The 12482-nt window shown below is 34.3% G+C and overlaps 2 protein-coding genes across 2 annotated transcripts in view; one reads left to right on the top strand and one right to left on the bottom strand.

Annotated features, from left to right (window-relative positions):
• SdhA (succinate dehydrogenase, subunit A (flavoprotein)) overlaps positions 1 to 9677 on the bottom strand; it is a 41236-nt gene extending 31559 nt beyond the window's left edge. The window contains exons 1-6 of the mRNA XM_089706006.1: positions 9480 to 9677; positions 8898 to 9159; positions 8257 to 8330; positions 7792 to 7967; positions 6153 to 6305; positions 4724 to 4881 (exon numbers count right to left, since the gene is read on the bottom strand). Of these exons, the coding sequence (XP_089562132.1) occupies positions 4724 to 4881; positions 6153 to 6305; positions 7792 to 7967; positions 8257 to 8330; positions 8898 to 9159; positions 9480 to 9527 (871 nt within the window). The 5' untranslated portion in view covers positions 9528 to 9677. The remainder of the gene's footprint in view (positions 1 to 4723; positions 4882 to 6152; positions 6306 to 7791; positions 7968 to 8256; positions 8331 to 8897; positions 9160 to 9479) is intronic.
• A 278-nt stretch (positions 9678 to 9955) lies between these two features.
• On the top strand, positions 9956 to 12083 carry Taf11 (TATA-box binding protein associated factor 11). Its single transcript, XM_089705798.1, has 5 exons — positions 9956 to 10243; positions 10366 to 10470; positions 10559 to 10988; positions 11397 to 11581; positions 11853 to 12083. Exons 1-5 carry the CDS (start codon positions 10192 to 10194, stop codon positions 11984 to 11986), a joined length of 906 nt encoding a protein of 301 aa, XP_089561924.1. The 5' UTR covers positions 9956 to 10191; the 3' UTR covers positions 11987 to 12083.
• Positions 12084 to 12482: the final 399 nt, after the last annotated feature.

Genomic DNA, 12482 nt, shown 5'->3' with positions numbered 1-12482 from the left:
CTGCACCAACTGGAGTAGCAGCCAGACTAATCGGTGGAACTACACTACATTCCACTTTTGCGCTACCAATTGAAAAGGGAAGAAATGAAACATTACGCCCACTAACAGGTGAAAGGCTGCAAAGGGAGCGACAAAAGTGGAGGCATATAAATTGGCTCATCATCGATGAAATATCAATGGTGCCCTACTTAACACTGCGAAACATTCACATTCGCCTCCAGCAACTAAAACAGGATCAAGGGAACTTTGGTGGTATCAATGTAATTTTGTTTGGAGATCTCATGCAGTTACCACCAGTTTCCAGAATCACCGGTGGTTCTTACTGCTTCCGACAGCCGTCGAACTTAACTGGTGAAACAAATCTGTGGCAATTGTTCAGCTTTTGTGAATTGCCACAGAATATGAGACAGGCAGGAGACAATACCTTTGTGGACATTCTCAATAATATTCGTGTTGGTGAGTTAACGATGGACCAACTTGAGATCCTGGACAGCCGCAGAATTCCACTAGAGGGTCCATTTGCCGATGGAGAGGCAGTTCGAATTTTCCCTACTACGAAACAAGTCGATGCTTATAATTCAGCCATGACTAAAAAGTTGGGCAAATCGTTAAAGCTCTACCAAATAAACGCTGTTGACATCTCCCTAGAAGCTAAAACCTACGGTCAGTGCCCTCGCAAACAATACATTTCTGACGACCCGAACAAAACAGGGGGCATTCTCGGCACACTAACTATTGGAATTGGATCTCGCGTGATGTTACGCCGCAACATCAATGTAAACCACGGTCTGGTGAACGGTGCTATGGGTATCATAAGAAGAATTGAGTGGCCTTCTCTTCGCAGAGAGCAGTTAGAACCAGGTGAGTTACCGCAGGCAGTATTCGTAGAGTTCGACGATCGTTCTGTTAAGGGCAATGAATTGGGTGTGGGGGTTCGCATAGAGCCCTCCACTGTCGACTTTGATGCGCTTCGCGGACAAGGGAAGATTGAACGTCGGATGCTGCCTTTGATACTTTGTTGGGCTGTAACGGTACACAAACTGCAAGGTACCACCTTGGATCGGGCTGTCGTGGACCTATCAAACGTGTTTGCAAAGGGCCAGGCTTATGTAGCCCTAAGCCGTGTTAAAACACTTGCTGGGTTAGCAATAAAAACACTTGACCCAAAAAAGCTGTTGGACCGGCCCCACGACGAATTTTCTTTAACTGAACTTAAACGTTTGCGGGATCTTCAGCAGTAATGACTCACCTAATTCTTTTTCTTCTTCACTACCAACAGCCCAGATTGGCGGTAAATTTATGTTGCGGAGTAACATCACTCGTAATCTAAAGCCAAATGTCGTCGAAATAATTTAAAATGGTACTTACATATACATAGTCTTCTACATCTACAACATTTTCGTTAAATAAAAACAGCTAAAAAGTTATAAATAAAAAAATTATTATTAAAAAAACAAAATACCCGACTGCACACTAAAAAAAGAGTAAAACAAGCCCCACAATAATATTGATCAATCAAATGCTAAAAACTAATTATGTAATACCGTTTAAACAATACCTATATTAAAATACACTACAATATGTGTTCGTAATCGATAGTTAAATAAACAGAAACTTATTTTGAATACAAATTTACTGAATATAATTTATAAATGTTGATGGAAAGCATCGCAGGCGGGGACCACCTTGACCGCCACCAACGAAAATTCTGCTAAATGGTGCACAACCGAAATGACTATAAATAAGCCTCTGTTGGTCCCCGCCTGCGATGCTTTCCATCAACATTTATAAATTATATTCAGTAAATTTGTATTCAAAATAAGTTTCTGTTTATTTAACTATCGATTACGAACACATATTGTAGTGTATTTTAATATAGGTATTGTTTAAACGGTATTACATAATTAGTTTTTAGCATTTGATTGATCAATATTATTGTGGGGCTTGTTTTACTCTTTTTTTAGTGTGCAGTCGGGTATTTTGTTTTTTTAATAATAATTTTTTTTTAATAAGAAGAGAATTGTACACGGTGTGTTTTTACCTTTCATTATTATTACAAGTTTAACATTTGTAAGTATGTATGTAATTGTGTGTAATTATAAAACTATTTAACAAATGTTTTGTTTAATTTGTCTTAACCTATTGTGACAACCCTACCAAAATAGGTAACAATTTTGCACGTTCTTAAGAAGCTTAGTCTCTGTTCCGTCTTTCTACTCAATATGTGGTCGTACGGCGCACGGCCGGTCGTTTGTTTTCATACAAAATGCACGGTGCGGCAACAGCGCGGCGTCCGTACCGCGAACGCTCGGCAGCAGGACGGCAATCTACAGATCACCCATATTTGGCAATCTCGCTTCACCTAATGGCCTTGTCTGTTCAAGCCGAAATGAATTAATTACCTACTGCAAAAATTAAATAATTTAGATTACCTGGAAAAGACAAGGAAAATAAACTTTAAACAAGTGTTCGACCGATTATTACCAAGTAGGTAAATAAATTAATGACAAGACAAGGTAATTAATGCTAATAATTTCCTAAAGAAAACATTTTTTTCAAAATTTTCACATAATAGGTACTAGTACCTAACTAGACTCAAAAGTTTATGATAAGTCAATGAATGATAAATAGAATAGGTATGTTTAAGTAAAATGAAGTAGTTTATTTTACAATAAATTAATCTTATAAATTACCAACTTTCATTCTACGGCTTCAAGCGTGTGCCTTATTTAATCCCTGTTCCTACACCTTGAATCCTATTTATGCAACAAAATTGAGATGTCCTTTTTCAACGTAGGTATGTACCGTGTATGTATATCGAAATTTCCGTCAAAATCGGTTCAGACGCGTGCGGGAATACCTATTTTCTCGTGGTCCCACTATTTTCTATTTTGTCCTACTATGACGGAGTAACTTTCGTATTTATCTACAAAACAGAAATGATTTGATTGTTTGTTTGTTTGTATTGAATAGGATCCGAAACTACTGGATTGATTTGAAAAATTATTTCACCATTCGAAGCAAAAATTATACCTACCTGATGAACATAGGCTACTTTTTATAACGGGAAAATACTTCATTCTTATGGGAATCGATGTCGAAATATTTAATTTTAGGCGCATAAAGAAAAAAAACGCAAAGGATCATTCAAAACCTTTTCTACGGTTTAAATCTCAAAACTTTTTGGTTCATACTTCATATAAAGGTAATCTGATAGGATTATTTAGAAAATAAAACAAGATGACGTAGGTAGGTATTTAACTTTAGTTTCGATTTATTATCATTATGATGATTTCTTGATATTCTTAACGACGCGGTTGGCGCAGAGGTAAAGTAACTGCCTACTGTGCTGACGGTCGCGGGTTCGATCCCCGGTCAGGGCAAATATTTGTGTGATGAACTTGATTATTTGTTTTTGGGTCTGGGTGTTATCTATATATGTATTTATAAAATATTAAATTATATTTATCGTCGTCTAGTACCCACAACATAAGCCTTAATTGAGATTACTGTGGGACTAGGTCGATTTGTGTAATATTGTCCTTTAATATTTATTTATAATTTATATACTTATAATTAAATGTGACTAGAAATAATATACTTACTACGGTTTAAGTATAGGTTGTATTATGTATATTATTTTGTAATGAGATCTTGCAATCAAATATTCACACAATCTCGCAAGTTTTCCGACAATTCATTTTTCGTATGAAAACGATCAATACACTAGGTACCTACCTAATATAAGCCGCTACAGGAACGCAGTTAGTAATAACTAGTATATTATTATTAGTCTGTGGTAATAATTAATAACGGCTTTAACCCATTTACAATATTTTTTATAGGTACTGCAAAGGCAATGAGGTTATGTATTAAAAACGTAGTATATTATTATTAGTCTGTGGTCTGTGATATTATTATTAGTCTGTGTTAAAAACGTGAAAAGTAACGTAAAAACGTCTTAGTGCCATCTAGTATTCGTTTAGCATCGCCAAATCGGAGGAGAATAACTTGTTTATAGTAGTTTCATGAGATGGCGTTGTTTTGAATATAAACTTTTCTGTAAAATTAGTTAAAATCGAGTGAAAATTAAATTAAATAGGTAGGTTCCATTTACAAAAGTATGTAAAAAATTATAAAAAGCAATGAAATTGCAATTAAATCTAATTTTATTTTTTGCTGGTTAAAATGATACACTTAGCGGCATCTATTGGTAGACGGATGGCATTAATCGTCTTTTGTATGTAGTGAACCAGACATGCTAATACCAAGAAGCTTATATCTAATACACTGGAGATTGCACTATGACCATTATCTTGTAACGAGAAAATATGACGTTGAATGACGCCTGTATGTTTTTTTTTCCCTTTCACACCAACTTGCCAAGTTAGGTGTGAAAGGGATAAAAAACATACAGGCGAACGTCATATCGTCAACGTCATATTTTCTTGTTACATGTTAATGTTCATACCGAAATCTCCAGTGTATTAGATACTAGCCGCTCCGCGCGGTTTCACCCCCGTGGCTCCTCTCCTGTTGGACGTAGCGTGATGGTATAATATAGCCTATAGCCTTCCTCGATAAATGAGCTATCCAACACCGAAAGAATTTTTCAAATCGGACCAGTAGTTCCTGAGATTAGCGCGTTCAAACAAACAAACAATCAAACAAACTCTTCAGCTTCATAATATTAGTATAGATAAGCTTCTTGACTAATACTAACCAGAGGGATGGAACTGCACAAACTCCATATCCTCGTTCTGTAGACCAGCCCTCGCGGCCATAGCTGTACCGTCACCGGTGCAAGTGTGTGCGGACGTGCAGCTGAAGTATGTACGGCCTGCACCTCCTGTGGCCAATATGGTGTTCTTCGCTTGGAACCTACAGGACGATATCTTAATATATTATATAAATCTCGTGTCACAATGTTTGTCCTCAATGGACTCCTAAACCACATAACCGATTATAATAAAATTCGCACACCATGTGCAGTTCGATCCAACTTGAGAGATAGGATAGTTTAAACATGTAGGTACCACGGGCGAAGCCGGGGCGGACCACTAGTTGTTTATATATTATTTAATCTTTATTTAAATAGGAAATTCTTCAGATAGAATATCATAAATGTATGTCACCTGTAATTTTATAAAATTCTATCTGAGGGAGTCCTATTAAAATGTAGATTTTGTTGTGTTAACTATTGGTTATTAGAGTATGAAATTATTTCGGATTCAGAATCACTGCTTTATTAAAGATAAATATATACAGTTTCTTTCTTCCTTTTCATTATAATAAATGACAAGATATTTAGCGTTCCACAAAGAGATCATGTCAATAGTTTTCTGAATTACTAATATATTAACAATTTCATTTGCATGTACAACAAATCTATATATGTATATAAAAATGAAACCCATTTCGCGTTGTCACAGCATCACGTGTGAACGGCTGAACCAATTTCGATAATTCTTTTTTTTTAATGTTTGTGGAAGTCCAAGGATGGTTCTTATGTAGAGAAAGCGTAAATATGTACCACGGACGAAGCCGGGGCGGACCGCTAGTAACTAAATATTTACCTATGTGTATTTTTTTATCATTTGCAGTATTCATTCACACCATAGTGATATTAGTCAAAAATATTAACACAGGTGTTGGAATTGTAAAACTAGTTTATTAATACTAAATTGAATGCAATTGTATAAACAACTATGTATTAAATGCATTTGACTTAATTTACATATTAGTTTGCAAAAATTACATGTCAAAACAAAGTCTAGTGCTGCATCTGTCTGTCTGTTCGCAATTAACTCAAAAAAGGACTGTACTGATTGTGATTTTGTTGTTCTAATGTAATTAATGATTTTCAAAGATGTTTAAAAAAAAGTACTTGTTAATTTTAGACAATGCTTGCAAAGTCATGTTTGTTATTTGTTAGTAAAATATAAATAACTAGCTTCCGCCCACGACTTTGTACGTGCATCCCCGTTTTGCCCGTTCCCGCAAGAATTTCGGGAAATCCTTTCTTAGCGGATGCCTACGTCCTAACATCTACCTGCATGCCAAATATCAGCCCGATACATCCAGTGGTTTGGGCTGTGCGTTGATAGATCACTATATCAGTCACCTTTGAGATACATAGATTAATTAATTACCTATGTAGGGTTCCATCTTCGAGGTTTAAAGCGATGCATCCTTTGCACACTCCATCCTCCATGAGAAGGTCCAAGGCAAAGTATTCAATGAAATATTCACAGTCATATCGTAGAGATTGGCCGTACAATGTGTGGAGAAGGGAATGACCAGTCCTGGATTAAAAAAGAAAAAAAAAATGTCAGTTCTAATACATTCAATGTGTCCCTATCGTAATAATATTATAAATGTAAAAGTTTCTTACAAACTTTTGCATTTATAATTTTTAAAGTTTGCTGTCCTTTGTCAAAAAAAAAGACAGGTTGCACTCCGGGAGTGCCGGCAGAAGTGAAAACTTGAGTATTTTGAAAGTTGAGCATGTTTGATATCCATCTGTCTTACGCTTTTTCGATCAGGTCACGTGTCCTGACGCGAGTTTAAGATTTTATACCCATTACAGGAAAAGTGCTCAACACCGCTAAAGAAGTTTTCACTTCAAAAAACCAGTTGATTGGAACAATTTGAAATTTGGTACATAGATAGATAAATAGCATATGCTGCTACAATGCAACTCAGGTAGCAGGCTCGAGATACACAAAAAGTATATACATAATATAAATATTTATTTTTATAAAGTATGTGAGTAATTAATAAACTACTAAAATTTATATTATTCTAAAGAAATATTATCTGTAGAAATTAAAGTTAGATTAAATTTTTAATCTTGAAAGAATGCACATAATTCTTGACATTATGTCTTTAATCACTACATAGTATAAAACAAAGTCGCTTTCTCTGTACCTATGTCCCTTTGTATGCTTAAATCTTTAAAACTACGCAACGGATTTTCATGCGGTTTTTTTTAATAGATAGAGTGATTCAATGGGAAGGTTCTAGTATATTAGGTTTGAGACAAAGCGGGCGAAGCCGCGGGCGATGAGCTAGTCTTTGTGATAAACCTGTCATTGACAAAGACATTCAGATAGACAGACTGACAATATCAGTAATGTAATCAAATAACCTAAGCATATCAGTCATCACAGTTATCACAACATAACTTAATATATTATGGGAGATTACTTTAATTGTGATAAGATAATAAAAGAAATCTGTTATAAGTCTGCGAATTGAAGCTTTAAAGCTATTTACTTGTATTTGTTATCATTATATAACATAATTGCTATTGCATGTAGAATTTCATATATTGTTTGTCTGCTAGTAGTTAGCACAACACTTTTATAGAGACGACGCGGTTGGCGCAGTGGCAAAGTAACTGCCTACTGAGCCGACGGTCCCGGGTTCGATCCCCGGTCAGAGCAAATATTTGTGTGATGAACTCAATTATTTGTTCTTGGGTCTGGGTGTTATATCTATATATATATATATATATATATATATATATATATATATATATATATATATATTTATAAAATATTATATTTATCGTCGCCTAGTACCCACAACACAAGCCTTAATTGAGCTTACTGTGGGACTAGGTCCATTTGTGTAATAATGTCCTTTAATATTTATTTATTTATTTATTTTATGCTTTTAAATTCAAGATAAAGATGATGTTATATAATTTTTAAATGAATACCTTTGTGAGCAAGACATTTAAATAAACAATGCAAAATGTATCTATTTTTTATGTTAAGAATATACCTGTCAGCTACAGCACAGCATCTATGGGCTTGCCCACCCTTGCCGAACTTAAGGGACTGGCCACCAAAAGCTCTTTGGTAGATCTTGCCTTCAGGTGTTCTGGAGAATGGCATACCATAGTTGTCCAATTCAATTACAGCATGAGGCGCCTCCTTGGTCATGTAGTGGATGGCATCCTGTAAGAAATTATCTCATTTGTAGTTTTATTGCCTTTAATTTAAAGAACTTATTCATTGTATGTTGAATATTATGTACCTACTTGTTTGAATTATGTATGGAACATTAACATTATTTAATAATTTGGATGATAAAGGTTCACCATTCACAAAAATATATTACAACAATTTGCAGCAAGTAAGTATCAACTTTAATTGCATATTAATGAACTCTCTATAGAAATTAAACTTATGAGTTCTTTATTATTTTTCTTTGTTGTCATATGTGATAAATAAATTGTTTACAAACCTGATCTCCAAGCCAATCGGAACCTTTGACTGTATCAAACATATGATATAGCCAGGTATCATCTTCCATGTTACCTGAAAAGAACAAATTTTATTACATTTACCACTACATGCAAATTAGGCCCTTGTCGACGATTTGCGAAAACATGCCTGTATTATTATATTACATCAACAACTAAAACTACAAATAAACCTGGAGATGATAACATAAATAAAATCAGTGATTTGTACTAGTTTTTTGATCCTGCAAGAGTCTAATTACGTAATGATCGTCGCCGCTCTGATGCCGGGCGGCGCAATTGCGTCGAAAAAATAACAAAAGTAAAAAATTTGTTCCACAACAATTCTCGTAATTCATAGTTAATAGTAATTATCATCACCTGGTCTTATAATATATTATACATAGAGACAGAGAGAATATGAATGTCTCATTAATATTATCCACGGGGCGGTCCGCCCCGGCTTCGCCCGTGGTACATATTTACGTTTTCTCTACATAAAAACCATCCTCGTACTTCAAGGAAAATAATAAAAAAAGAATTATCGAAATCAGTTCAGCCGTTCTCGAGTTATGCGCTTACCAACACATTTTGCGATTCATTTTTATATATATAAGAAGATATGTATTTGCTTATACCATACCTAAGGCAGCATTTATTCCACCCTGAGCAGCAACTGTGTGGGATCTTGTAGGGAATAGTTTGGTGACTACAGCTGTTTTGAAGCCCTCTTGGACCAAACCAAAAGCAGCCCGAAGACCTGCACCACCAGCGCCGATAACCAGGGCGTCATGTTGGTGATCGATTACATTATACGCCTTTGTAACGTTGGAATTTGATGAAGCCTCTTTAAGGGGCGTAGCACCCCCCACAGACAAGTGTAGATTTCGGTAGAGATGCGTAGCCTAAAAAAATGTTGAGTTACTGTTTCTACTGATTTTGCTTGCATATATTGAGTTATTTACGAATTAATGATTATAATGAGCTAACTTTAAAGAGAGCTTTCGGTCTAAGCTTCATCCACATTCCACATTCATCAGAACACATCGTAACCTGTTATCGTTCAGAAAAGTCCAAAATTATCGATTTTAAACCTTTTTATGAAGAGTTGCGACATCATTTTGTAATGGCAGCCCATCGAAATATACAACAGTGGAACTTATTTTTATTTTTTTTGTGTTACATAACAAAAAATAATTTGCGTATTATTTAGAGAAGTACATACCAATGACGCTGGGCTACGCGACAGTGCTACTTTCATTAATGCACTCATGATGGAACTCTCTGTCCGCACCCAGAGCACACAGTTTTATTTTATTTTATTCTAGAAGAATTCGTATCGCGTTCGCTGGCCGACTATAAGTTATTGGTTATAACTACTCGTAATTCGCAAAATATGAAGACTGAAGTTGGTATTCAGAACTGCTTTGCTGTCATTGTCACCTGTCCAATCCAACTGACATTTACACAGGTATTGATTGCTCAGACAGGATTGGATTCTGTCTACGCTCGTAAGGTTCATTCATAGATAAAATTTAATGATCTCAGAGATAAAAAGAGTAAACATAGATCCTAGTTCCTACGTAGTTTTAGATCTAAGTTATTATGTTTTTGCTATGAAAACCCTCGGAGTGAAAACCATAATAAAAAAAAAACACAGTCACATATATGCCAAGTGTCCTGTGTCAACTGTCATAATAAGCAGCTCACAATTTCACAAATCGTATTTTGTCAATTTTATTTTTACAAATATTTGTACACTGTTCTAAATAAATTTCTATAAATAAACGCAGTTGGTAGTTTATACCCATTGACCAATATTTGTAACCATAATATAACACTGTAATACTTATAATACGATATTAATTCGGTAAATCGTATTATTACATATAACTTAATATTATATTCATATTTTGATGCACAATTAAAAGATTTCAATGGCTGATAATCATAGCAGCGACGCTTTAACGGAGGCAGAAAGGTTAAGAGGTATGCCGTGAGACAATTGTTCTTAATAAAATACTAAAAAATGATACAGTTCTATAACAGTCTTTAACCATTTACTGATCTTCATGAATGTATGTGAATCCTTGTTAAATTTCACTTTGCAGAGGAAGAATTGGCTCGCGAATTGGAGCACAGTGATTCAAATGAAGGGGATTCTCAAGATTTGTCTTTAGAAATTGAAGAAAGTCTCCTCAAAGATGAACCTGAATGTAAGTTGTTTAAGTTAAGGTTTTCTTACTTTATATCTGTATTGGGTGTGTATATTTTATGATAATAAATTAACAAACTTATTTTTAGATGCCACATTAACAAATTATGGAGAGAGCACTCAAACTATTCAGACACAAAATGTTGATACATATTCAGATGATTTATTTAAACAAGACAAGGAGGTGGAACTAGGTCCCATATACACTGAGCGTTCAGATGATATACTAAACACTAGGACGGATGCATTTGTTGATGATAATGACAAATATGAATCATACATAAATGATTATTCGTTTGAAACAAACCAGACCATAGAAGAAAGTCAAATTGACAATATTATTGATCAAAGCACAACAAGTGAACTAAACAGAGACACTTCAATGAATAATTTGAATGAATTTGATCAGAATGACTCAAATGCTGATTACCAAACAACAGATGAAATGTTAATAAGTGAAAGGGAAAGGGAAAAGAAGAGTAAGAAGGAATTAGAAGAGGAAGAGAGGGAAAAGATGCAGTAAGTAAAGATTTCAATGGAAATGTTCTATTCAACTGTATTACTGCTCAACCAATAAAATGTTGTGTCCTTTGTAATATATCAATACTAGTGGTCCGCCCCGGCTTCGCCCGTGGTACATATTTAGTATCCTATGTCCTTCTCCTGGCTCTATACTACCTCCCTGCCAATTGTCAGCTAAATCGGTTCAGCCGTCTTGAGTTATAAGTGGAGTAACTAACACGACTTTCTTTTATATATTATATAGATTAAACTAAACAATATCATCTTAAAATGACATTTTTTTAACAGTTTTAATCTATATTATAAAATATAGTCAGATATTAAAATAAATATATATAATTAGATGTAGTTAACTTGCTGTTTGTCATTATTATGTATAATTTTATGTATAAAATTTGTTTCCAGAGTATTGGTATCAAACTTTACGGAAGAACAGTTAAACCGTTATGAAATGTACAGACGTGCAGCATTCCCAAAAGCAGCTGTAAAGAGGTTGATGCAAACGATAACAGGCTGTTCAGTTGGACAGAATGTTGTTATCGCAATGTCTGGTATTGCTAAAGTATTTGTTGGGGAGGTTGTTGAAGAAGGTTTGCATATTGAACTTTAAAGTCAAAAAAAATTATAGCATTAAAATGCTTATAAATATTTAAAAATCTTTAAATACGAACTGGAATTTTTTTTTATTCAAAATGTACATATTTAACAAATATTAAAAGAGTAACCACATCTTCATCACACAATCAAACAAAAAAATACGATTAATCAAGTTCTTAAGCTGTCTAGAAATCAGCTATCTCAATAGGACCTCATTAATGTAATAATAATTTTATTAATTCATAAAAATTTCTTATTTTATAGCATTGGAAGTCTTGGAAACTTCTGGTGAAGCGGGACCTCTGCAGCCAAAACATCTCCGGGAGGCTTTGCGGAGATTGAGGGTGCGAGGCACCATCCCTCCAAGAAAAGCTTTTAAACACATGGTCAGACTGTAAAATCTGAAACTCCTATTTTTTTTTGTTCTGTAAATATTGTATTTGTAATGAATCTATTTTTAAATTGAATTATTAATAATAAAGAATCTATCTCTTATAGTTTTGTTTAATTTTGTACCCAAGATTCCAACTTATTTTTCTCATTAATATTCCAAAAATTTAAGCACAAGTCTACCTATAAACATTTAGCAAATGTTGCTAGACACACGTCTAAATAAACTATAGTACTAATAATAGTTTTAAGTGGTAAAGAAAATGTTTTTAAATAATATGTGACTTAGTTTTAAACAATGGATAGAAATATATGATACTAGCTTTCCGCCCGCGGCTTTGCCCGCGTTTTGAAAGAAAAACGTTACCCTCTATATGTGTGCTAAATTTCATTGTTATCGGTTCAGTAGTAAGTATTTGCGTGGAAGAGTAACAAACACACACACACATCCTCACAAACTTTCGCATTTATAATATTAGTACTTAGTAGGATTTAAAAATAAAA

Source organism: Colias philodice, chromosome 17, assembly GCF_061535455.1.
Source record: "Colias philodice isolate Cphi_HAF_F1 chromosome 17, ilColPhil1 Martin Lab GWU primary, whole genome shotgun sequence".
Classification (NCBI taxonomy): domain Eukaryota; kingdom Metazoa; phylum Arthropoda; class Insecta; order Lepidoptera; family Pieridae; genus Colias; species Colias philodice.
The sequence above is the reverse complement of the archived record's forward strand: the minus strand, read 5'-3'. Positions and strand labels throughout refer to the sequence as shown.

Coding starts and splice junctions, on each gene's coding strand:
- Taf11 (XM_089705798.1), top strand. CDS start 10,192: ATGGCTGATAATCATAGCAGCGACGCTTTAACGGAGGCAGAAAGGTTA. Junction 10,244..10,365: donor GGAGGCAGAAAGGTTAAGAG/GTATGCCGTGAG, acceptor TTCACTTTGCAG/AGGAAGAATTGGCTCGCGAA. Junction 10,989..11,396: donor GAAGAGAGGGAAAAGATGCA/GTAAGTAAAGAT, acceptor ATTTGTTTCCAG/AGTATTGGTATCAAACTTTA.